Source organism: Rhopilema esculentum, chromosome 13, assembly GCF_057945365.1.
Source record: "Rhopilema esculentum isolate cy_ngs chromosome 13, ASM5794536v1, whole genome shotgun sequence".
NCBI lineage: Eukaryota > Metazoa > Cnidaria > Scyphozoa > Rhizostomeae > Rhizostomatidae > Rhopilema > Rhopilema esculentum.
This window is the reverse complement of record NC_142827.1, coordinates 8568537-8592884: the sequence shown is the minus strand read 5'-3', so window position 1 is coordinate 8592884 and position 24348 is coordinate 8568537. Positions and strand designations below refer to the sequence as shown.

The 24348-nt window shown below is 33.4% G+C and overlaps 3 protein-coding genes across 3 annotated transcripts; 2 read left to right on the top strand and 1 right to left on the bottom strand.

The window, feature by feature from the left end:
* The first annotated feature begins 443 nt into the window (after positions 1 to 443).
* LOC135691513 (integrator complex assembly factor BRAT1) lies at positions 444 to 12292 on the top strand. Its single transcript, XM_065209375.2, has 10 exons — positions 444 to 1098; positions 1880 to 2246; positions 3416 to 3571; positions 3756 to 3891; positions 4452 to 4577; positions 6297 to 6513; positions 7672 to 7748; positions 8426 to 8678; positions 9710 to 9876; positions 10760 to 12292. Exons 1-10 carry the CDS (start codon positions 444 to 446, stop codon positions 11468 to 11470), a joined length of 2865 nt encoding a protein of 954 aa, XP_065065447.2. The 3' UTR covers positions 11471 to 12292.
* A 138-nt stretch (positions 12293 to 12430) lies between these two features.
* Positions 12431 to 15024, bottom strand: LOC135691521 (NHP2-like protein 1). Its single transcript, XM_065209386.2, has 4 exons — positions 14894 to 15024; positions 13983 to 14103; positions 13002 to 13105; positions 12431 to 12687 (listed from the first exon to the last, which is right to left on the bottom strand). Exons 1-4 carry the CDS (start codon positions 14894 to 14896, stop codon positions 12529 to 12531), a joined length of 387 nt encoding a protein of 128 aa, XP_065065458.1. The 5' UTR covers positions 14897 to 15024; the 3' UTR covers positions 12431 to 12528.
* On the top strand, positions 15012 to 19748 carry LOC135691520 (B9 domain-containing protein 1). Its single transcript, XM_065209384.2, has 7 exons — positions 15012 to 15145; positions 15467 to 15535; positions 16092 to 16203; positions 16565 to 16664; positions 16780 to 16842; positions 17776 to 17843; positions 17998 to 19748. Exons 1-7 carry the CDS (start codon positions 15014 to 15016, stop codon positions 18156 to 18158), a joined length of 705 nt encoding a protein of 234 aa, XP_065065456.1. The 5' UTR covers positions 15012 to 15013; the 3' UTR covers positions 18159 to 19748.
* Positions 19749 to 24348: the final 4600 nt, after the last annotated feature.

Genomic DNA, 24348 nt, shown 5'->3' with positions numbered 1-24348 from the left:
AATTTGGCACATACTTGCACTCAGAAGACCTTTTTTCTAGATGTTCAAGAACTTGATCAAATTTTGTTGCAAAAAGATTCAATGATGTCATTATTCCTCCATTTGGGCCCAAATTGTATTGTTTCATGACTTCTTTGTATTTGATAGTATCCCTGATGTCAATATTCGCTGGATATGACAATTCATGTACTGCAGGATCCAAGTTTATAACATATGGTGTTTCCTTTTTTGTGTAGAGATGCGACGTCAATCTCTATAAGTACAAAAACTTTATACTCAAAGACATTGTTAAAAGCATTTTCTTTTTTTGATCTCAAAAGACATGTACAAAATGGCAGAAAAAGAAGTAAAGTAAAGCCTTTAGAAGGGCCTAATTTTTTTATATCAATTCATAACATACTTGCACAAAAGTGGTCTTCCCAGACCCTGCCATCCCGATAACAATGATGCAAGGAGGCATCTTTTTGGAGCCACTATCGCCTGGAGTCATTTTGTCCTCATCTCTGTTCAGTGTCGTCGACTCTGATTTTTGGTTACTTGCTGCGGTGCTAGCTTCCGCCATTTTTAAAACAATGTGCACATGCTTGCAGACGAAATCTTCAACTTGGCGGCAAAATCAAATCGAGGCAAAGCAATCTGGAGCTCACAAAATGGAAGATCCTAGGACGATTTTGGAAGAGAAGCTGCCTGTTGTTTTGGATATTATTCTTACAAGACCAAACCAAATTGTTGATGATACATACATCGAGAAACTCTTAACATGGCTGAATACTATTGCATCAGAGAAGGACAATGGAGACTTTCTTTTGAATCCAGAAACAAACATTTTGCAGTTTCTTTTGTCTGGACCGGTTAGACTATTAGAGTCACCAATTTGCGCGAATTTTGCCCTGAGGCTTGTTGGGCTAGTAGGTGGCTCTTCTTCTAATACTTGCAAAATGCTTATTGATGACGGGATCCTGGAAAATTTGTTTGGAAGATATCAACTTAATGAGAATCTGTTTGTGAAGAGTGCAGTCACAAGGTTTGCATTTTTCGAAGGCCTCTCATCCATGCTTGGGAATTCATTTGCTTATTCTTGGGTTCTGAAGAAAAATGGTATGTCACATAAAACTTAATGCAATCTGAATTGAATAGAAGATCTAAACAAATTTAAAACCCCCAGTTTCTGCCATGTCTTCACACAGACCGTAGACACTTTGCTTTTTGGTATTATTATTATAAAAAGCAGAATAGGAAACCCTATAGCTATTTACTGTAAAAGCTCTATCAAGTCCTCATCTCTATTAAGCACCCCCTTACCAAGCTAAAATTTAAAATAAACCCCTCTCTCTATGAATCCCCCATTTAGCCCCTATTTTCAAACAAAGAAATCATGCACATTGAGTGGGTCTCTTGAGAGAAGGCCCCTGTAAAGCTTTCCTTGTGTGCCTTAGAAGACAATAGGATACTGATGTTCATTCTTTCAAATAAATCCCAAAGCATTGTGGTATCTTTGTACTATGTTTTATTTTGAATAATTATTAAGACTCTCAAAAGCCCCCTCTCTTATAAGCCACCTCTCTTTTAAGCACCCCCTTCTAGGACTGAAAAAAAGTTTTTTTAACGTGTCAAATGCTGACCCTCCTTTGTTTGTCTGTTTGAATGTATTTTATAAAACCTTTCAAATTTCTGCATCTCATAATGAGTGGTGCTTTTTATCTTTTTCAGCTCTCTCTGCAGAGTATGGCAGTTCTTGATATGTGTGAACACATGTATGCACAATCATTTCAGCCACATTTTTCATTCGAGCCATCTTCTTTACCAATGCTTTATTGCACTGTATTATGTTTGTTTCTACCTAGCTTTCAATTGAAACAATATTGTTTTTTCCTGATAGGGTTTGTTTGCCATGCTACAAAAGCATTCACAGACTCCAGTTTCTACGTCTCTGCATCTGCAAAGAAGTTTTTAGCAACTTTTCTGCTAGCTGCAAAAACATTTGATAGCAAATTAGATGATGGAGGTAAAGACACTATCTTGAAAGCCATTTCAATAGAATATAAAAAAGCTTCTTTGAAGGACAAGCAACAGTATCTAGATTTGGTTTCTCAGATTTTTGACAGTGATATGGCAACAGCCATCCAACTTTTGGAAATTTTTGGTGGATTGCAGTCATTTGTGCATCATTTGCATTTAAAAGAGAAAGGATCAAAACTTCTTCAAACAGTCACAGAAATCTGCTACAAGCTTTTATCTAGAGGATGGTTAGTATTTGTATTGAAAATTGCCTCTCAACTTATATATATATAAATATAAAATTGATCAAGTGAAAGTCTAAGTAGATTTGCATATGTTTGTCATTAACCTCGAATAACTATAATATAGTTAGCAAGTAAATTGAGTACCAGAATGAAAATGAAATCTCAATTTATTTGCTAACTATATTCTTGTTATTTTGGATAAAGTACCACACAGAACGTACATATTTAATTGCCATTGACCTTGGTTAGTTTTTTTTCTCCTCTGGTGGTTTAATCAATTAGATCAGATAGCAGTAATAAAACCACACACACATTCAGGTTTTTAACAGGGACACTTGCACAAAATTAGGGCAGGAGGGGCGGTGTTGGTGCTGAGGGCAAATCATTTAATTTTTCTATTAACATAATCAAGCATTCCTAAGTGGGAGGGGGTTGAGGGTGGGGTAACATAATAAGATATTAACTTGAATATGTGCCACCCATACAGCTGGGTTTTTTACCACCAAAGATTCTAAACATAAAGAAAATGATGACAAAATTATCCATAAATGAAAATGGTTATTAAATGGCCTGTTACTCACTATTTACAATATTTGGTTTTATAAACATCATTGGCTGTTATAAATGGGCTGGTTGTAAAATTTTGATTGCCCGCCAAGTTTTTATACCGATTTATCCTCCTTAGGTTCCTAGAGTACTTCTGAGGGTACACATCTTTTGTTTATCATTTATCATCTTTGATGCTTTCCCTCTTGTGGCTGACCTTGTCACAGACAAACTTTTCATTCTCTGCATTTTCATGCTGGTGTTATCATCTTTCTAGTATTTTCTTTTAGATATCAACATAAGGAGAGTAGTCAAAGTGGTCATCATATTTCAGGGCACTTCTTGCCCCCTCTGCACCTCTTCAAAGAGGGCAGCTGCCCCTCCAGCCCCCTAAGTGTAGGTACCCCTGGTTTTTAAACAGTTGATAATTCAACTTCTACTATAAAACTCAAAAGGATAAATCTAGCCATGTTGTTAATCCCAAGCTTCCAAATAAGGCCTTTGCAATTATTAATAAAATCCATTCAATGAATTTTAAATGTGAATTGATTCATCAAAATTGGACAATTTTTGTCATATTCATTTGCAATGATAGATTTTTAGATCTGATTTTTATTTCCTTACAGTAAATCGTACCCTGGACATGTCTTTTCCAAATCTTTGGTAGATGCAGATGAAGATCTGGAAATCATAGAAATTTTGCTAAGTGTTGCAGTTAGTATGGCCAAGGAAGATGTTGGCAATCTGTTTTATTTCCTAACAAAGACAATATGCATTGAATTGTAAGTTTATATCTGTTATGTATTTAGGCATACAAGATAATGTTGTCTTGATTTAAATGCATGTTAGATTATTGAGATAAAGCTGTCTCACATTCACAGAGGATTGAAATAATTAGTGACCCTGTCTTCTGTTGTTTGCCTCAAGTCAAGGGTGGTTGATGATTATAATATTTCATCATTTTAGAAATACACTACATCATTGGAATGAGTTGGCTCTTTGTCTTGTTCTGTCTGGCATTCTTCATTGGAAAGTTGACACCCTAACAATAACTTCTAATTGGTTTTGTGAGGGTAAATGGGAGTATGCAGGGTTTCAATATGTAAGTACAGTTTTAAAATATACGAGTTCAATCAGAACACTAGTCAAATAAAAATCTTCAGAAAATAACTCGTTATCCTCTATAGAATTAAATGGTTGATAAAGGAATTCATAAAAATCTGCAGACTGGCTTGTATCCAAAGCACTATTGGCTTGTACCCCTATTGGCTTGTATCCAAAGCAGGAGTCTTTTAACTGTTTCTGAGACAGCACACCACCACACTAAAGGGATGAAGCTATCTGATATCTGTTATCCGGCCATACGAAAACCCCAACTGTCTTCCTGGACTATTTTAAGTGCAATTCATTCAAAACTTCACTAACAGTTACTAACAGGCAGGCAGATAGACAAAGCCAAATGCTGACTAAGAAAATTTCAGTCATGTTTGAAATTACTTGAGTTGACATTATTGAATCATATTTCGAGCTGAAACAGTAAGCTGGGGGTAAATCTTTACTATTTTAGGTTTTAGGTCAAACCTTTTTCAGTGAGTTGATATACCTGCTCCTTCATGAGATTTCTGAAATTATCAAATTTAATAGCAGCTTTTCTTTTTCTAGTCAGAGCTTTCTATTCGACTAACGAAGGACCTTAAATCAATCATGGAAAAACATTTGATAGAGAAAAAGGTGTGGAAAGAGTGTCTTATTTTAACAATGGGTGCATACAATGAACTATTTTCTAAGGTGAGAGTTGTATCTTTTAACTATTTAGTAACATCTAGTCTGCTAACGTGCCCAGTTTATCTTAAACTGCCATAGATCGGTAAAAATTCCTTGCAATTTTCAAGTTAGATAAGACAGGCCATTACAAAATGTTTCTTTACTCAAATTGTTCACAGTACATGGAGAGCCTTTTTATCAGTTCAAAAGGATTGCGTTCTTACGACCAAATAGAGCTCCGTTATCTATAAGTTTTTGTGCCAGTGTGATTCTAGCTACGAATGACACAAAACCGAAAGATTGGGGGATATAAAACAACAGCATATCCCTTGCAACATTAGGAATAAAACTCTCCTCCTTAGAAAATCGCCTCCTCTGTCTCTAAGATAAAAGCAAAGACTGCATCATGCGATTCTGTTATCGGGCTACATTTACTGGAAAACTATGCTCCGATGCTTTATACTCTGAAGAGTGTCAGTTTTCAGCAAGTGCACTTGTCAAGTAGAAAATTGTCATACGTATGCAAAACTTGTCCGTGTAGATGACTTGACAAGTAAACTTGAAAAATTTGACTCAATTTCAGACCCTTCTTTTCTCGCAATTTCTTGTAGGGGATTCCCACACACGAATAAACGTTTTCGCTAAAGGAGCCAATTCTTTGCAAAAAATTGACACGAAAAACGTGCTGCATCAGAAATCCGAGGCTAAACTATAAACTCAGCTGGCCAAAACGATTGTCAGATCAGATTGTTTGTCAACGAGACTTGTTGTCTTTCTAAACGAGCATTGTAAGGAAAAAATGTCAAACAAAGCTTTTTGCTAATCTACACTGGCAAGGAAACATGTCACAGAAAATTATTTGCCAAGGAAAAATTGCTCGTGTAAATTCGGGTGTAAGGTAAGCATAGATTGTGGATCGAATGCAATGTGGCAGGAAGAATGGTGCGTTTGATTGGTTTCTTGATTTTAGCCAATCAGCAGCCGCTAATCTCTCACCTAGTTGATCCCCTGTTTTAATAACCTTATCTACGCAAAGGGCTATACATGAAACCTTTATGTATAATGAATATATTTAGGTAGCAGTTGCAAAGAAGGGCTGGCAACAATCATCTGCATAACAAGTTAAAGCCTTCACGATATAAGTAGAATGCCACGTTTACTCGGGCACGGTTGCGTACCGTTGCGTTAGCATTCCAGATTTTGGAACAAGAAATCAGATAACTGTACACAGGGGTAAAAAAACGATTAAGTACTATTTTTTTACTGTTTACGCCACAGCGAAATCATTCCATTGTTCATTACAAAAAGTTAAACAAAGAGTTCACCAATGAGCATGTCCCTATTTTCATATGGACAATTTCAGCATTTAGCCAAATTGTCTCGGAATCGTTCCGTTCCCTTTCACCTTTTCTTGTCACTTTTGAAAGCGTTCCAATATTCGAAGTGGAACGGAACAATGTAGTGCGTTCCCGTGTGAACCCCTTGGCGTTCCACTTTTTGGAACGGAACGATATTCAACGGTACGCAATCATTCACATCGAAATTTACTCAAAGAACGCTTTTAATACTTTTCGTAGGTGGTGAGCATTCAGATTTATACTTTTTATAATATATCTTTTTCTGAGGAGTGTAAAGCTCTGAATATCTTTGGAAATTAATTTGCATATTTTCAAAATAACATTTTATATTTCAACAGGCTCAATTTTACTAATTCCCAATCAATTTTTTATTTTGTTTCATTAGAGCATCAAAGAGTCCTGTAGCAAGGAAGGGATGTCGTTGGTAGAAATGTGGACACAGTTTCTCTCTGACCTGATGGTGATAACCCCAGCTAAAGCAAAGGGAGACCTCCGGCTAGAGCTGGATGCAGAACTCGTTGCAGCTTGTACTGGGTGCAGAAACTTGGCGTATAAATGTGCAACAACTATTGAGCAGATCTTAACTAATGACTGGTTTTCAGGTAGAAAAGATGTTTTGATAAAAACTTTCTATTTTGATTGTATCTTATTGGTACCTCTGTTCTCTGCCGTTTTGTTGTAGGACTGTACCTTATTAGGCATTTAGGAATCTGGTCCGAACCGGGTATACTGGATCATTTATGCAGTCATGCCGGAGAACCGGGACATTGCTTGGTTTTACTGTAATAAAAATTTTCAAAGTTAATTGGAGAAAGTATTAAAAGGGAACAACGAGAGGAAAATGTTATAGATCTTAAAATCTTCCTGCTGTCTTATGATGCTAAAAAAATATAATCTACTTTATAAGTAATTTTTCATTAAGGAATTTAATAATATGAAAAGAAATGTTTTTTGTTAAATAATGCATTGTTACCTAGTTTTTTACTAGATACTTGTTACTAACAAACAGTTAAGAAGCTCTGTTTACTACCCGAAAAAAGGGATTTGCTACGAAACCTCACCAACATATCTTCTTATTATTTGTCTACTTCAGTGGTTTTTTAAAAGGCAGGACCGTCTTTTGAAATTGATCAAGTCTTCTTGCAAAGAACGGCGGGAAGAAGCTGCTTTCTTTTTATCGTAACCAAGGACGATGTTAACTTTTACATTTCTTGATTGGTGTTGAAGTTTGACTGCTGTTTGAAGCATTATTAACTATCAGAATAATGTATTTTTGGTCTACTGTTTGATCTGTTCCTCTTTATATCTAAACTTATATTGCTATCTACAATTCCCTTTGTACTTTCAGATAAAACACTCAAAAATCCAGTACATTAAAGGCAAAAAATTTCGGACGTTAATATTTTCGGACATTTGAGGCGTCCGGAAATTTTAGCGTCCGAAATTTTTTGTCATCCGAAATTTTTTGCCTTTAATGTAGTTGACCAAATCTCAGAAATAAGACTGGCCAGAACCAGTTTTTCAAAGGTTCAGTGATTTTATCCAGCCTCCAGGATAGACGGTAGACCCCTAGTATGTTGAAATTAAACTTCTATCTACCCTGTTTTTCTAACGAGTTTTGCTTCCTGTTTGTAATAATTGATGAGCGCATCTTGTCAATGGTACATCATGCGATTTGTATTGGTTTTCTCTTGTTGCATTTGTCATGTTATAGTGCTTTTTTAAAGTTAACTTTAATTTTCATTATGTTCCATCCCAAGGCTTTACTGCTCAAACAAAGTTCAAAGTCATCAACGCAGTAGTCAAAACTCTAAGTGATCAAACTTTGGATACCCAGGTAATTCAATTGTATTTTATTATTAATGCTAAATAGGACCCGATTAAATTTTGTTAAAGATTTTATGTTCTCTGTACCTACAAAGCCCAACCCCATTATCAGTCTTACCTTGCCAAGATATTGGTGTTTGTAATTAATGATCTGCACTTGTACGAATGAGCAGATGCGTGATACTGATTCAAATACAAAAGAGATACTCTTTAAGACTACTTTTTGTTCACTTAACTTCAAGATATATTTTCTCTTGTTATCTTAAGAAACAATTGGGGCTTTATAATATGACCCCTCAGTCTTCGTTTTTGACTCAGTTGAAAAAAATCCATCCATAGAAAATTAGGACTCTGACACTTGGAACAGATCCTTGGATTGCAACACTACCTTCCGTTGTTTTCTTATTTTCCGTTTATTTCTGATTATTCTCGAAATTTTAAACACCACGTAATATCAAGTTGAAAAATTAGATAATGCCCTTGAAGGCAAGGGCCTGAATTGCAACAGTTGAATATGCCCTTGAAGGTAAGGGTCTTAATTAACCAGATTTTTTTGCATATATTTGATTACCATGTCACATTAGCATAGCAAGAATGGTGACTTCCTTCTTGTTTGCTAGAACCCTTTCACATGGCTTTCTAATGATCTGCATAAAGAATTTTTCATTCAAAGTCATTACTTTTTAGACACTTTCTGCTGGCATCAAGTTATTTTCATGCCTAGTTGATAAAATCAATGATAAAATAGCAAGGGAAGAGATACAGGGCCTTAGCCACATGGAGGCAAATTCATCTATAAGCTCAACATGTGAAGAAAATCATTGGTTTGCCTTGTGTCCAGATTTACCAACAGTATTACGAAAGTTGATTATTGATAACCGATGGGAGGTCAGAGACTCCACACTTGACATGATTTCTGTCTTAGTCACAAAAGCCAAAGGTTAGTTACTTTATTTTTACTGGAATTTCGTCTCTTGCTGTGATCAGTGTTGGAATTTTTTATTTTTTTCCAATATTGATGTTTCCAGTTGCTTTAAAAGTTTTAATGTTATTTTATTTTGTTCCATTCAATTGGTGCCAGCCTGAGAGTAAATACTAATTCCTAGAATGTGAGAAAAATTATTTTATAAACCTGGTGTCTAGGAATATTTCTCTGTGTCAAAATTTTTTTCCAATGATGCTAACTTTCAGTTGCTAATTAGCAGTAGATATTTAATGCTTCACTCAGAGTTTGAAACAGAATTGAAAACAAAAGTGTACAGTTTTGCATTTTGGATGTTTAATTATTTTGAGAACATATGCTATACCAATAGCAACTAAAATCGTTTACTAAGCTGAGACGAGCAAATAGTCAATGAAAGTATATGCATCAGCATTTAAAGAAATAACGAAGAGGGGAACAATAATAGAATGTACATTACAAGCAAAATAAATATGATGAGAATTAGAATCTGAAGTACTATGATTAGAATTAGAATATGGGGTCTAAAGTACTTCCCCAGGAAATTAAATTTTTTTTTGAATCCATGCAAAATAGAGAGAAGCCAACTCGTTTCTAGGTATGTTAAACCAGGGCCACATTGCCCTTATTAGGTAGAACAATCGTAGATCTCAAGCAGTTAGAAAAAAGACTTCACAGGTATGCTATTCTGGTATCCAGTTTCCGGTTGTCTGCCTCTTATGCATGCACGTTTCTGTGATTTCGATGCTGATGTGTTTACTTTAGTATGATTACGTTTTTTGCGCATTTGATCAGCTTGATTACAACCAAAACAATTGTACATCTACATGCTAACTGTTACTTATTTCTAGGTAATATAATTAGGTTTTTACTGACTTTGTTTAATGCATTTTTCCATTGCAGAAACAGGGGGAAGTGCTCTTTTTTCTTTGTAACAGAATGGGAATTTTGTTTTGATTATAATGCTTTTTGGTGATTATGATTATGATGCGAATCTAATCTCATTTTAGGGGACGAGTGTTTGTGTGAATTTTTGTTGAACCACCAGTTCTGGTTAGAATCATTGCCGGCACTTGATGCAGATGAAAGCTATTTACGGGCCACTACTGTCCGCTTCATTGGAATTATTCTAGAGAATCAAAGAACAAGATTAGCTCTGTTTAGTCATACTGAATTGGTGAGCAATTATACGTAGGATAAATTTTTATGATGAATCTTAGATATATCTAGTTTTACTTTGTGTAATCCTCTTTCACTTTCCTAGGTTTAGCACAGGTAGGAGCTATAATCGAAATAGGGGCTATATCGAAGATTGTTTTGGCTCATTCTGATCATTTTCAATAAACTTTTCATTGATTTTAAGAGAATAAACTTCCAAAGAAATTATTTGATACTTATTATGGTGTTTTCTCTGTAACTGAAGTGGGAAATCCGATTTGCATTTATTGTTCTACAAAGTTAAATTACAGATATTTCGGAGTTTCTCCAACGCTACAGAGAAGCGGTAATGTTGCCTCCACCTTTTTTGAGCAACGTTGGTAACGTTTTCCCCAGTATAGGGCGCCCAGTATACGAGCCCTAGTATAGGGATTGTCAATCAAGATTGTGTTCTAAATATTTCAAGACACGGCGGCTTCTCGGCCAGTTGATATTCAGCCATACATTGTCAGCAAGCGTCCATGTTTAAAAACCGTATATGAAGGACTTTCGCGAAGCTCACCGCTATTAAACAGTAACAAAACTAAGCCAGCTTTATTCCTTCAACTTACAATAAAACAAAATGCGGACCTCTGTACCTTTTCGTGTAAATTATGCCCTTTATATGATCAATAATACCATTAAAATTTATACAAAATATAAATTTTTTAAAAGTTGTGTTAAATGTTGCATTGTTTCTGACGATTGACTTGATTGACTGGTGATTTTTATGAACTAGAAGTTAGAAGAAAAAAGGTATCGCTATGACCTCAAGGTCGCAAGGGGCCCTATACTAGGGGAAACATTACCAATATGGTTGCCTGATTCAGCGTCACATGGTATCATATTTTCCTCTTTTTCAGAACATGATTTTTGAGAAATTGTTGGTCATTTTCAAGGAGGATGATGAAGCCTTCCCGAAAAGGAGCTTGATGGAAGCCATGTACAGATGGCTAGATTTGGCTGAAGTGGAAAAGATCTTGCTCTGTTATGGAAGTGAATTGACAGGGAAAGGTGATACGCAATTTGCAGCCAAGTTATATGACTTGATTTTTAATCTGCTGGATATTTCCTACAAGAGCTTTGATTGGGAGGTTAAATTAAAAGCTGTTCAATGTTGGTTGAAGATTTTAAAGATGCCCTACAAAATATCGAGTGACTTTAGCGATAATTCGCCCACAGATACACATATTGGCGTTTTACCACTTAGTTTACTTTGCTCAAAGAATGGTGCAATAAATTTGGTCATATTTCTTAATGATTGTGATCAGCTTGTGAGAGAAGCTGCTCTAAAAACTCTGCAATATATCAGTGAAAAGGAATTGCGTGCTTCAAATGCACTAGGCACAAATAAAAGGGTGATTGAATCGTGTTATGATATCGAGAACATTGGAAACTTAAGTTTTTCTTCAAGGGAAGAATTTATAGCATTCCTTGGAAAAATTGACTTTGAGCTTTTGGCTCAATCAATAAAACTTGCAGATGAAAGCGTTACGAATAACCCATTGTCATTATTAGATGACATAATTTCTGCTGCAAAGAACAGTGATGATAACCTTTTAGATTGCTATTAATGAAATTGCTGTTGCATTGAAAGCGCGTTTCCTGTAGCATGTTGCAGTCTTTATGATGAAATTCTGGATAAACATTGTCTTTAAATTGAGACAAACAGTTTATTATATATAAAATTTGCCCTGTTTACTTTAAAAGGTGGAGAAACAGTTTCTATTGTATTCTTGGTCGTTTCTAAATTGGCTGCTTTTACGTAGGCAATCTTTTGTCATCAAGTCTTTCTATTTATACATGCGGTTCCCTCACATCATTTGGCCAGGCTAATGATTGCCCTTATAAGAGTAATTTTGCCCTGGACAAAACTACTGTTTCGTCTAACTTGTTTAACCTCTAACTTGATTGAGAACAATCTTAGCTCATTAAGAATTCCTAATATTGGCATAGACCCCCCTTATTGGCCCCATTCACACTACTCCTTTTTTGTATAGTAGCAGACCGAAGTGTATCTCTCTTCACCTTCATTCACATCACACTGCTATAGATATAGAGTCAAATTAGAACACAACAAAATGAAACCACTTTAAAGGAAAAATCCAAGTGGATGTGAACACTACAGATCCATTATCCAAAATACAGATCAAAAGTATGACAATCCATTATTTTTCATGCGTTTTGTTTTCATTGACTACTAAAAACTGCTAAAAGCTTTTTGAACAACTGATGGCAATATTTTTTGGGCTATATAAGGTAGGGAATAAGATCTCAAATCTATTTAGCAAAAAGTCTGAGTTCCCAGGGGACTGTCTTAACAGGATTCAACTGCATATGGTTGAAACTTAGAAGAGTGATCACCATTGTAAGCTTGTTAACCTGGGCAGTCTGCAACCATTGAGTATTTTTTTCATGCATTGCCCTTGTAATAATCAAATGCTTGCATTAGTGTGTCTAACAATACTTCTAGCACTAACAGAAGGCAAACCAGTTTAGTTGTTGCAAAATGATAAAATGGTAGACAACAGATATTGGTTCTTTTGCAGTCATATAACAAAAAACTACTTCATAATAATACCCTTGATGCATATGGTAAACGTACCAGTGAAAATCTACAATAAAAAGATTTTTAAATCAATAGTTTTTCAATGGCCAATTGTATGGACTGAATTTGTGACTTCAGCTGTGAGCCTTCATTAACAGTAACAGCACAGCTAATTACAGGTCTTGAAACTCCAGTTGCTCTTCCAAGTGCTTGTTTTGAACGAACAAAGACATATGGTACATTCTACAAAAAGACAAGAGTTCCATCATAACGTACAATTTTGGCTGGCTCATTATGAGTATGGGTTTTGCAAAACTAAACAATGACCAAAAAGCAAAATGTTCGAAGAATAAAAAACTCATGGCAGCAACACAGCTTAATGGGATACAAATGAGTCTTTAGGAGAAGTAGGTAAGGTAAGAGGAGCACTAATATAAAAGCAGCAAAAAATAATTGAAAAAGGTGTCTATATTTTTAAATACAACCTATTTGAATACAACAGTCTAAATAATAAAGACTTTATTATATTCCTAAGTATAAAGTTTGTACTTTATTACCTTATCTTCACAAAGCAAAGGCAATTGAAGCAAGATTTCAAGTGGTTCTGTATCAGCAGCCATGACAATAAACTCTGCAACTCCTCTGTTCAAAGCCTTGATTGCTACAAAAAACCAGACACATTTTATGACAAACTCATTACTTTGTAAACTTTATTAACAGTTTAATAAAATTGAAACTGATACACAGCTTTTATTTCTTCAGAACCACCATTGCTTCCCAAGTCAACAATAAATTAGGTGTCTATTCTTTCTTTAGTAACAGATATCCATTCAATTCCATCTGAATGAGTCAGCATGAGTTTCAAATCTCTAATTGGTAAATACAGCGGATATACCCCCAAGATGACAGGAAACTGTAAACAAACACCAACGAAGGCCACTTTTATTCATTTTAGCACTAACCACTAAAATTACCCGGTGTAAAGATGACAATTGCCTAAAGATGTTGATTGCCGAAAGATGATGATTGCATTTCTACGCTATTCACTGCAAACATTTAAAATACCCTAAGGTGAAAGAAAAAGTTGAGAAGCGAAATGAAATACTGGAAAACATTTATCCAAGAAATCTACTTGAACAGCTTCATTCGAAAGTTCCTTTTTGTTGGTTGATCAGCTTTGTACTAGACTTGAGTTGATTGGATACAGTGACACCAGATTTGAGGGAGATCTGGCCACATTGGCACATAATATCCTTCTCTATTAAATCTCTGAAAAGTTATTCATTAGTGCCATTGTTGCTAAGGGCACAGGGGTGCATGTAATATTACCAAACCTAATGAGTGCCCCTATAATTGTGTTGAAGTAGTGACAATTTTTTCTTGGGGGGCATTCCCCAGATGCACCTAGTAAGTTTAGAAATCTGTTAATCTGTAATAGGCTGATGCTTCACCCCTCCCCTGAAAAAAACAACATTTGATCCTTATGCCCATCTTCCTTTGCTAACAAACAGTTAACAACTTCTTCCGAACATACTCACTTTCGTTGGCACCTTTCTTCAATTGTTTGTAGTTAGATGCCTGTTGCACTAGATCCAATATTGTTACTGTTAATTGTGGATCAGCCAATGGATATGCCTTTGGATTAACTTCTTCTTTGGCCTAAAATGAATCAAGTATTAAATGAAAGCATGACTGTCACAGCTGGTGGAAAGAAAACGAGACCTATATAGTTGGGACATGTTTGTTTTTCAGCCAAAAATGTTAAAAATACAATGACATTATCCTTATCATGCTCGGACTTCTAGCAAAGTGCAAGAGTAAAGAATGAACAAGCCCAATCTGGAACAATCACTGTCATTATCTTGTTCACTTGCTACAATAGATTGTTCATTTATCCCTTGTACAGGCATTTATTTATGGATTTTCATTACAAAAAACATAGGTTTTAGGACAGCTACACCTATTTTCATGTAATTTAAAGCATCTATTCCACAAAGATGGCCCTTACCTTAGAACATGAAGAAACTACTAACAGTGAAAGCAATGTGTTATAAAAAAGATTAAATTCTAAAAAAACGAGCACATTTAAAATTAACATAATTATGAACAAACAATAAAAAGCTGCAACCCAAAAACAATCAGATGTGTTGCAAGAGGTGTTCTCCTATCCAAAACGCTTTATGGACAAACGTTCCGAATGATAGCTTTTTTTCGAATGAAAAGACATTTTATTTACCTTACATTGAAAATTCATGCTTGACTAATGAATAAGCACAACGGCGCTTACAACATTAAACTACAAAGTATGTATGTAGTATGAGGATCATCTTGTTCAGTATGAAAAAGTTGGCTAGGCCAATTTCCAAACATCGATTCATTGAAATACTATTTTGTAAAAGGCTTGAAAATTTACAGTCTGGTTCCCTTGGTAAACTATAGAGTAACTTACCATTTTGATCACTTTATATTTGTCTATGTGGATACTTTTATCACCTCTCCGCTTTCGTAGCTTCACTGAGGAACAGATTCTTCAATGTAAAGAAGGAGCACATGTGTGTGGCTGTGCATCATGGGAAAATGGTTTCTATACACAGGGGTACAGCCATACTGCATAACAACAAATATGGCGTCTGGTGAAGGGTCAACACTACATCGTTCTGTATTTCTCGTCATGGTTTCTGGGCAAATCGAAACAGCATGGGTAAATTTTTCTTTTGAATTAAAGTTTATTGCATCCGAAAATCTTTTCCGCTTTTTTGTCCAATTTAGAGCAATGTATACTTTAGTCCGCCTATGCAAATTAAATTAATCATCCTCTCCTACTTAAGTAATACTTATCAATCTATTCTAGGAAATGCTCCCAGTCTTTTGACAATAAAACAGTCATGTCTATCTACCTTGTATATTAATGTAGTTTTCTATAACTCTAAATGTTTACATGTCGTTTTCTTTTACTTTTCAAACGTTTTCAAACTTGATTTGTTTAGCTAAATGAACAGGCTCGATTTTTTCATTTACACAGTTTCCAGAGTTTGATGAGCTTTACTGCAAATATAGTTTTGTTTATGGTCAAGACTGGGTTATTACAACTGTAAGTAATTAAAATTTTATTGATTTTGCTGTTTGTTTTCTTTGTCTGCTTCTTTTTTCAATGTTGACACGTAATGTCTGAATTAATAACTAGATGTGCACAGATATTTGCTAACCCTAAACACGTGGTTTAAGTTGAAAATAAATATCGAAGTTTGAAAGTTTCTAATCCTGTATGTCAATTTTAGCCCTGTAGAGTCTGTGTCACTTTTTAGGTATTCCCAGAAAACTATTTTGCTAATTCCTGGAAGTGAAGTCATTCTTAAAGGGGATTTTCTTTCTTACTTCTCTTGATGTTACCTTTTACCAGATAATTACGTGAATTTAAAAAAGAATTGACTTTATTCATTTGTAAGTGAGCACATTGATAAAATATCATCACAAAGTACTATTCTGACCCCCTCCTCCAGTTACTTAATACTCTCTTTATATATATACCATACTGAATAACTTAAATTGGTTGTTTTCAATCAAACAACTCTTTTGTCATTAAACTATTATAAGTGAATTAGCACAGCTTACACTCTGCATTTTTTATTATCTTCCAACTCTTTTAGGGACATGAAGGTGGCCTTTCACAAATTGCAACCAAAAGTCCTGATGAGAGACAACTGTTTGTTTGGAATTTTCCTCTAGATGTTACTTTTAAGAGCACCAGCCCATTTGGATGTATGAAGTTGATCATTTGTTTTCATTTTGCTGTTTTCATTTATCCAACAGTGTAGCCAAGAGCAGCAACTTTTATAGTTAAAAATCCTTGTAATGAAGGGTGGTAACTCATTGGAGATTCTCTAAAACCCACCTTGAATATCTAGAATTTGTACAGCAGAGCTGAAGATATAAAAATCTAAAAAATTGTATCTGGTTATATGAAGTATTTTGTAAAAGATCCCATGACCCTTAAAAGCAGCCAGACAATGCCACTATAATGAGAAATTTTCATCCAAAGAAAGTTTAATTGTATGATTCATTTCACAGTTTGGTTGAAATCAACTGCTAGTTTTTAGTTATCTTTCTTAACTTTTTCCAGGGCCACAGCTGGTTGTTAGTTGTTATGGTCAAGATTCAGTTAGAGGTTATGATGTAGTAAGAGGCTATGGTGCTGTTCATGTGCCAATATCACCTGGGAGGTTTGTCTGACCTATTAGTTAATTTTGTAAACTATTTCTGTTTGCTTTGCTGTTTTCCTTCTGGCTTGTTGCAGGTCTTGCCCTATTTTAATCCTCAATTTTTTTACATTTTCAGTCATACAAGAGAAATTTCCATGTTTGTCCCAGAATCATCATCAGCTTTTCAAAAATTTACAGGGTAAGATTAAACAAATTTTCATGTGTTTAATCCTTGCAGCTGTTGTTATATATGTCATTAGTAGGGGAGGCCAATATCTTGCCATTTGAGAGACCCAACAGACCAGATGATGATCTATATGAGCACTGAGCGATTTTCAAAATTTTTACTAAATTGCCGAATCATCAATCTAATTTGAAAAAGTTTGAAAAGTAGCTCTTGTCTTCAATAATTTATACCAAGTTGTTTTTTGCAGGTTTTACTCAACTTCGGAATAAAGATTTGTACTAATATACTAACAAAATCACCTCGTGACAAATTGGCCTCATATTTTTCTTAGAAACAATTTATCAATGATAGACAAAGTCAAAAGTTACGATAAAAGTTTAGAAAATTAATTCACAACAACAGAGGACCAGAGCTAACTGTCACCCAGTATTTTCAAGTAACAATTGCTTCTGAGGTTTAGCCTGTTTGCAAAAAATTCAGTCTGCCATGTGTTTAGTGAATTTTTACTTGATATGTCTTTAAGACTGTGACCAATACCTTTTTTTAAACTTTTTTGATCTACAACACTTCAATATATTTTCAATATTCTTATCGTTTTAACTAAAACAATCCTTTACACCTAGCCAATTCCACTGATACATCTTCATTCAGCTTCTGCAGAGATTGTTCTTCGGTAGATTATTCAATAAATGTAAAAGTGAATCAAAAAAACAATAAGTTACATAAGTTATCTTTTTTCGATTTCCCTGGTTTTACCTGTACCATGCAACCGTGTCTCTCAATCTATAAATTTCTTTTCATATCAGTAAGGGAATATTTTAAGATTGTATCACATTAAAAAAGAGATACATGATCAAACATTATTGAAATCATTTTTACATATGATAATTGTATGTGCCTAAACTATGATATATCCAATGAAAGTATTCGTCCTTTTGTATTTAGTTGGATCTCTGGGAGACGACCAGAATTCATAGACCCACAAGTAGTTGCACAAGGAGAAGGAAGAGAAGGTTTGAAATATGTTTCTTCAAATGTGATTCTCTGTTTAGTTTTAAATGCTTTACCTCTCTCAATCCGTCTTTTATCTTTGCTTTGATTCTTGGTAGAAATATGAGACCTAATGTCATTTTTAAGCTGCTATCCGGAAGTGTTTTTGCTATTTAGTGACAAGAGTTCGCTCGCAAGGAAAAGTTCGTGTCAAGTTCAATATCATCACTCGAGATTTGAAAAAACTTGGCTATGATACAGAACCATCAACAGTGGCTCATCCATTTATCCCTCCTGCATCAAGCGACAAAGTGCTTCGAGGTGAACCTGGTGATTAATACAAGGCTTTTGGGGTAAATTCATTGGGTTATCTCTAAATGATCAAAGTCTGAGAGCTCTAGGATCACCACTTTTGGCACCCGTGATGTTGCATATTAAAAGCCTGGCTCATAGGGAATGGATTCAGCGATTTGAGTATCATGCTAATGGGCAATATGGAATTATGCTTGGGACATCTATCGAAGCATAAGAACAATAAAACGAACATATTAGCTTTCTTGTAAATATCTTATTCTAAATATTTGAAAACTTAAATTTCTAACTGTTCTCGATAATAGAGATATTTTGACGACTCTCAAAGTCTTTCTTTAGTTTGTTGTGATACTTCTATTAAATGTCTATGTGACTATAAAAAATATGCTTTGATGTATAGGACAGGACAGTTTTAAGTAATAACCCTGAGTTTCACGCTAAATCCGATCAAAAGGCAATCGTATACACCTATATCGAGAACTTAATGACAGACCGGTAACCAGGAATTCGTATAACTATAAAATGACATGGAACAATATACGAATATGATTGAAAAATTTTATGAGAAAGCCAACCATTTTTGAGTTGCCTTTTTCTTTGAAGCAGCCAAGGCTATAGGCTCACCTACACCAAAATTTCCTTTTTCGAGTTAAAATTTTTCATCTCAAAATGTGCTGAATTCGTTATATTTTGAGCTTTTACGTCGTATGCACCAACTACTACTTTTCTTACCAAAATTGCCTTTTTCCAATAAAAATATTTTTAGTTCAAATATTATTTTTAGTTCAATTTTTAGTACGTGATTATTTCTTTGTTATATAAATCCTTAAGTCATCTTCATCAACCTTTTTTGTAAGGAATTGCTCTAAGAAAGATTTACAACACCACAAATTCTAATACTGGTACAATTTTTAACGTGTTAGAATTCTACTGTTGACAAAAAACCGAAACAACGGTAGTATGATCTAAAAAACTGATGTAAAAAAGTCTTTCTTTTGACTTCAGTGTTGGCAGTGGCATAGAAGACCGTAAATAATTATGGAATGTAGATGGTGGTGTGTTTTTCCATAAGAATATAAACACTCAAAAAGCAATAAAAATTGCCAAAAAGCAGCCCAGCTCGGTAGCTTCTGTACCTACGAGTGGTGTGAACTTCATAACCCTTAAAAACCCTGCTGTACAAATAGGTAGCTCGTGATACAGATGCTTTGAAAGATAAAATTGCAAGGTAATTTTGTGAATTTCTTACCTGACAGTTTGATTTACGCAGACGTAGCAAAAGTGCATGATATGATCGGATCTGGACATTACAAAACTGGCATAAGAACATCAAGATGTTGTCACTTTTACGAATGCCGTATTGAAAAAATGAAACAGAAAGATTTGGTTATGCATCTCAATATCAAAGAAAGGGTGTATCCGAATTCTGTGCAAGCATTTGCTAGTATTCTAGCTACAAAACTATACTCCTGGAATGTTGAAATGATAGTTAGTGCTTCCAATTTTTTTGAGGAAAACTTTGCAAAAGTAGTATCACGATTGGCACGCATAATGTGTACCTATAGGTGCATTTCAATTATCATCAAATACAATTAGTCCAGGTTTTCAATCCAAACCTTTTCATTTCAAAGCGTTGTTATTTTCAAAGTTGCTTCTGTATGATCAGAAAAAGGTAGATTTGCATCTAATTTGGGTCAAAAGAACGTTTTTTTGAAAAAAAAATCAATTTAAAGAGGGGTCACTTTTTGCAAAATAGGTAAGGGTATAGCCTTAGTAAAATCATCAATTTTTTTGAAAATTTTTTTTCTTGAAACTAGCTAATTTGCTTCTGTGTGATCAGAAAAAGGTAGATTTGCATCTACTTCGGGTCGAAAATACCTTTTTTTGAAAAAAGGGCAATGTCAAAAAGGGGTCACTTTTTGTAAAATAAGTAAGGGTATAGCCTTAGTAAAATCATCAATTTTTTTGAAAATTTTTTGTTCTTAAAACTAGCTAATTTGCTTCTGTATGATCAGAAAAAGAAAGATTTGCATCTGGTTCGGGTCAAAAATACGTTTTTTTGAAAAAAAAAATCAAGGTAAAAACGGGTCAATTTTTGAAAAATAAGTAAGGGTATAGCCTTAGTAAAATCATCAATTTTTTTGAAAATTTTTTATTCTTGAAACTAGCTAATTTGCTTCTGTATGATCAGAAAAAGGTAGATTTGCATCTAGTTTGGGTCAAAAATACGTTTTTTTTGAAAAAAAATTAATATAAAAAAGTGGTCAATTTTTGGAAAATAAGTAAGGGTATAGCCTTAGTAAAATCGTCATTTTTTTTTTAAAATTTTTTGTTCTTGAAACTAGCTAATTTTTTTCTGTGTTATCAGAAAAAGGTAGATTTGCATCTACAGTAGTTTGGGTCGAAAGCACGTTTTTTTGAAAAAAAATCAATTTTAAAAAGGGGCCAATTTTTGGAAAATAAGTAAGGGTATAGCCTTAGTAAAATCATCAATTTTTTTGAAAAATTTTTTTCCTGAAACTAGCTAATTTGCTTCTGTGTGATCAGAAAAAGGTAGATTTGCATCTACTTCGGATAAAAATACGTTTTTTTGAAAAAAGAGCAATGTCAAAAAGGGGTCACTTTTTGTAAAATAAGTAAGGGTATAGCCTTAGTAAAATCATCAATTTTTTTGAAATTTTTTTGTTCTTAAAACTAGCTAATTTGCTTCTGTATGATCAGAAAAAGAAAGATTTGCATCTGGTTCGGGTCAAAAATACGTTTTTTTGAAAAAAAAATCAATGTAAAAACGGGTCAATTTTTGAAAAATAAGTAAGGGTATAGCCTTAGTAAAATCATCAATTTTTTTGAAAAATTTTTTTCTTGAAACTAGCTAATTTGCTTCTGTATGATCAGAAAAAGGTAGATTTGCATCTAGTTTGGGTCAAAAATACGTTTTTTTTGAAAAAAAATTAATATAAAAAAGTGGTCAATTTTTGGAAAATAAGTAAGGGTATAGCCTTAGTAAAATCGTCATTTTTTTTTTAAAATTTTTTGTTCTTGAAACTAGCTAATTTGCTTCTGTATGATCAGAAAAAGAAAGATTTCCATCTGGTTCGGGTCAAAAATACGTTTTTTTGAAAAAAAAATCAATGTAAAAAGGGGTCAATTTTTGAAAAATAAGTAAGGGTATAGCCTTAGTAAAATCATCAATTTTTTTGAAAATTTTTTTGTTCTTGAAACTAGCTAATTTTTTTCTGTGTTATCAGAAAAAGGTAGATTTGCATCTAGTTTGGGTCGAAAGCACGTTTTTTTGAAAAAAAAATCAATTTAAAGAGGGGTCACTTTTTGCAAAATAGGTAAGGGTATAGCCTTAGTAAAATCATCAATTTTTTTGAAAATTTTTTTTCTTGAAACTAGCTAATTTGCTTCTGTGTGATCAGAAAAAGGTAGATTTGCATCTACTTCGGGTCGAAAATACCTTTTTTTGAAAAAAGGGCAATGTCAAAAAGGGGTCACTTTTTGTAAAATAAGTAAGGGTATAGCCTTAGTAAAATCATCAATTTTTTTGAAAATTTTTTTTCTTGAAACTAGCTAATTTGCTTCTGTGTGATCAGAAAAAGGTAGATTTGCATCTACTTCGGGTCGAAAATACCTTTTTTTGAAAAAAGGGCAATGTCAAAAAGGGGTCACTTTTTGTAAAATAAGTAAGGGTATAGCCTTAGTAAAATCATCAATTTTTTTGAAAATTTTTTGTTCTTAAAACTAGCTAATTTGCTTCTGTATGATCAGAAAAAGAAAGATTTGCATCTGGTTCGGGTCAAAAATACGTTTTTTTGAAAAAAAAAATCAAGGTAAAAACGGGTCAATTTTTGAAAAATAAGTAAGGGTATAGCCTTAGTAAAATCATCAATTTTTTTGAAAATTTTTTATTCTTGAAACTAGCTAATTTGCTTCTGTATGATCAGAAAAAGGTAGATTTGCATCTAGTTTGGGTCAAAAATACGTTTTTTTGAAAAAAAATTAATATAAAAAAGTGGTCAATTTTTGGAAAATAAGTAAGGGTATAGCCTTAGTAAAATCATCAATTTTTTTGAAAATTTTTTTGTTCTTGAAACTAGCTAATTTTTTTCTGTGTTATCAGAAAAAGGTAGATTTGCATCTAGTTTGGGTCGAAAGCACGTTTTTTTGAAAAAAAAATCAATTTAAAGAGGGGTCACTTTTTGCAAAATAGGTAAGGGTATAGCCTTAGTAAAATCATCAATTTTTTTGAAAATTTTTTTTCTTGAAACTAGCTAATTTGCTTCTGTGTGATCAGAAAAAGGTAGATTTGCATCTACTTCGGGTCGAAAATACCTTTTTTTGAAAAAAGGGCAATGTCAAAAAGGGGTCACTTTTTGTAAAATAAGTAAGGGTATAGCCTTAGTAAAATCATCAATTTTTTTGAAAATTTTTTTTCTTGAAACTAGCTAATTTGCTTCTGTGTGATCAGAAAAAGGTAGATTTGCATCTACTTCGGGTCGAAAATACCTTTTTTTGAAAAAAGGGCAATGTCAAAAAGGGGTCACTTTTTGTAAAATAAGTAAGGGTATAGCCTTAGTAAAATCATCAATTTTTTTGAAAATTTTTTGTTCTTAAAACTAGCTAATTTGCTTCTGTATGATCAGAAAAAGAAAGATTTGCATCTGGTTCGGGTCAAAAATACGTTTTTTTGAAAAAAAAAATCAAGGTAAAAACGGGTCAATTTTTGAAAAATAAGTAAGGGTATAGCCTTAGTAAAATCATCAATTTTTTTGAAAATTTTTTATTCTTGAAACTAGCTAATTTGCTTCTGTATGATCAGAAAAAGGTAGATTTGCATCTAGTTTGGGTCAAAAATACGTTTTTTTGAAAAAAAAATTAATATAAAAAAGTGGTCAATTTTTGGAAAATAAGTAAGGGTATAGCCTTAGTAAAATCATCAATTTTTTTGAAAATTTTTTTGTTCTTGAAACTAGCTAATTTTTTTCTGTGTTATCAGAAAAAGGTAGATTTGCATCTACAGTAGTTTGGGTCGAAAGCACGTTTTTTTGAAAAAAAATCAATTTTAAAAAGGGGCCAATTTTTGGAAAATAAGTAAGGGTATAGCCTTAGTAAAATCATCAATTTTTTTGAAAATTTTTTTTCCTGAAACTAGCTAATTTGCTTCTGTGTGGTCAGAAAAAGGTAGATTTGCATCTACTTCGGATAAAAATACGTTTTTTTGAAAAAAGAGCAATGTCAAAAAGGGGTCACTTTTTGTAAAATAAGTAAGGGTATAGCCTTAGTAAAATCATCAATTTTTTTGAAATTTTTTTGTTCTTAAAACTAGCTAATTTGCTTCTGTATGATCAGAAAAAGAAAGATTTGCATCTGGTTCGGGTCAAAAATACGTTTTTTTGAAAAAAAAATCAATGTAAAAACGGGTCAATTTTTGAAAAATAAGTAAGGGTATAGCCTTAGTAAAATCATCAATTTTTTTGAAAATTTTTTTTCTTGAAACTAGCTAATTTGCTTCTGTATGATCAGAAAAAGGTAGATTTGCATCTAGTTTGGGTCAAAAATACGTTTTTTTTGAAAAAAAATTAATATAAAAAAGTGGTCAATTTTTGGAAAATAAGTAAGGGTATAGCCTTAGTAAAATCATCATTTTTTTTTTAAAATTTTTTGTTCTTGAAACTAGCTAATTTGCTTCTGTATGATCAGAAAAAGAAAGATTTCCATCTGGTTTGGGTCAAAAATACGTTTTTTTGAAAAAAAAATCAATGTAAAAAGGGGTCAATTTTTGAAAAATAAGTAAGGGTATAGCCTTAGTAAAATCATCAATTTTTTTGAAAATTTTTTTGTTCTTGAAACTAGCTAATTTTTTTCTGTGTTATCAGAAAAAGGTAGATTTGCATCTAGTTTGGGTCGAAAGCACGTTTTTTTGAAAAAAAAATCAATTTTAAAAAGGGGCCAATTTTTGGAAAATAAGTAAGGGTATAGCCTTAGTAAAATCATCAATTTTTTTGAAAATTTTTTTGTTCTTGAAACTAGCTAATTTGCTTCTGTATGATCAGAAAAAGAAAGATTTGCATCTGGTTCGGGTCAAAAATACGTTTTTTTGAAAAAAAAATCAATGTAAGAAGGGGTCAATTTTTGAAAAATAAGTAAGGGTATAGCCTTAGTAAAATCATCAATTTTTTTGAAAATTTTTTTGTTCTTGAAACTAGCTAATTT

What these genes read in the sequence shown, in the direction of transcription:
- LOC135691521 (XM_065209386.2), bottom strand. An exon ending in GAAGAAAGGTGCCAACGAAA is followed by an intron (nt 13,106 to 13,982) that starts GTGAGTATGTTC and finishes GGTTTTTTGTAG; the next exon opens with CAATCAAGGCTTTGAACAGA. An exon ending in CTTTGCTTTGTGAAGATAAG is followed by an intron (nt 12,688 to 13,001) that starts GTAATAAAGTAC and finishes GTCTTTTTGTAG; the next exon opens with AATGTACCATATGTCTTTGT.
- LOC135691513 (XM_065209375.2), top strand. Translation starts at nt 444, where the DNA reads ATGATGCAAGGAGGCATCTTTTTGGAGCCACTATCGCCTGGAGTCATT. An exon ending in ATCAAACTTTGGATACCCAG is followed by an intron (nt 7,749 to 8,425) that starts GTAATTCAATTG and finishes ATTACTTTTTAG; the next exon opens with ACACTTTCTGCTGGCATCAA. An exon ending in TGTTTAGTCATACTGAATTG is followed by an intron (nt 9,877 to 10,759) that starts GTGAGCAATTAT and finishes CCTCTTTTTCAG; the next exon opens with AACATGATTTTTGAGAAATT.
- LOC135691520 (XM_065209384.2), top strand. Translation starts at nt 15,014, where the DNA reads ATGGGAAAATGGTTTCTATACACAGGGGTACAGCCATACTGCATAACA. An exon ending in AAGACTGGGTTATTACAACT is followed by an intron (nt 15,536 to 16,091) that starts GTAAGTAATTAA and finishes CAACTCTTTTAG; the next exon opens with GGACATGAAGGTGGCCTTTC. An exon ending in GTGCCAATATCACCTGGGAG is followed by an intron (nt 16,665 to 16,779) that starts GTTTGTCTGACC and finishes TTACATTTTCAG; the next exon opens with TCATACAAGAGAAATTTCCA.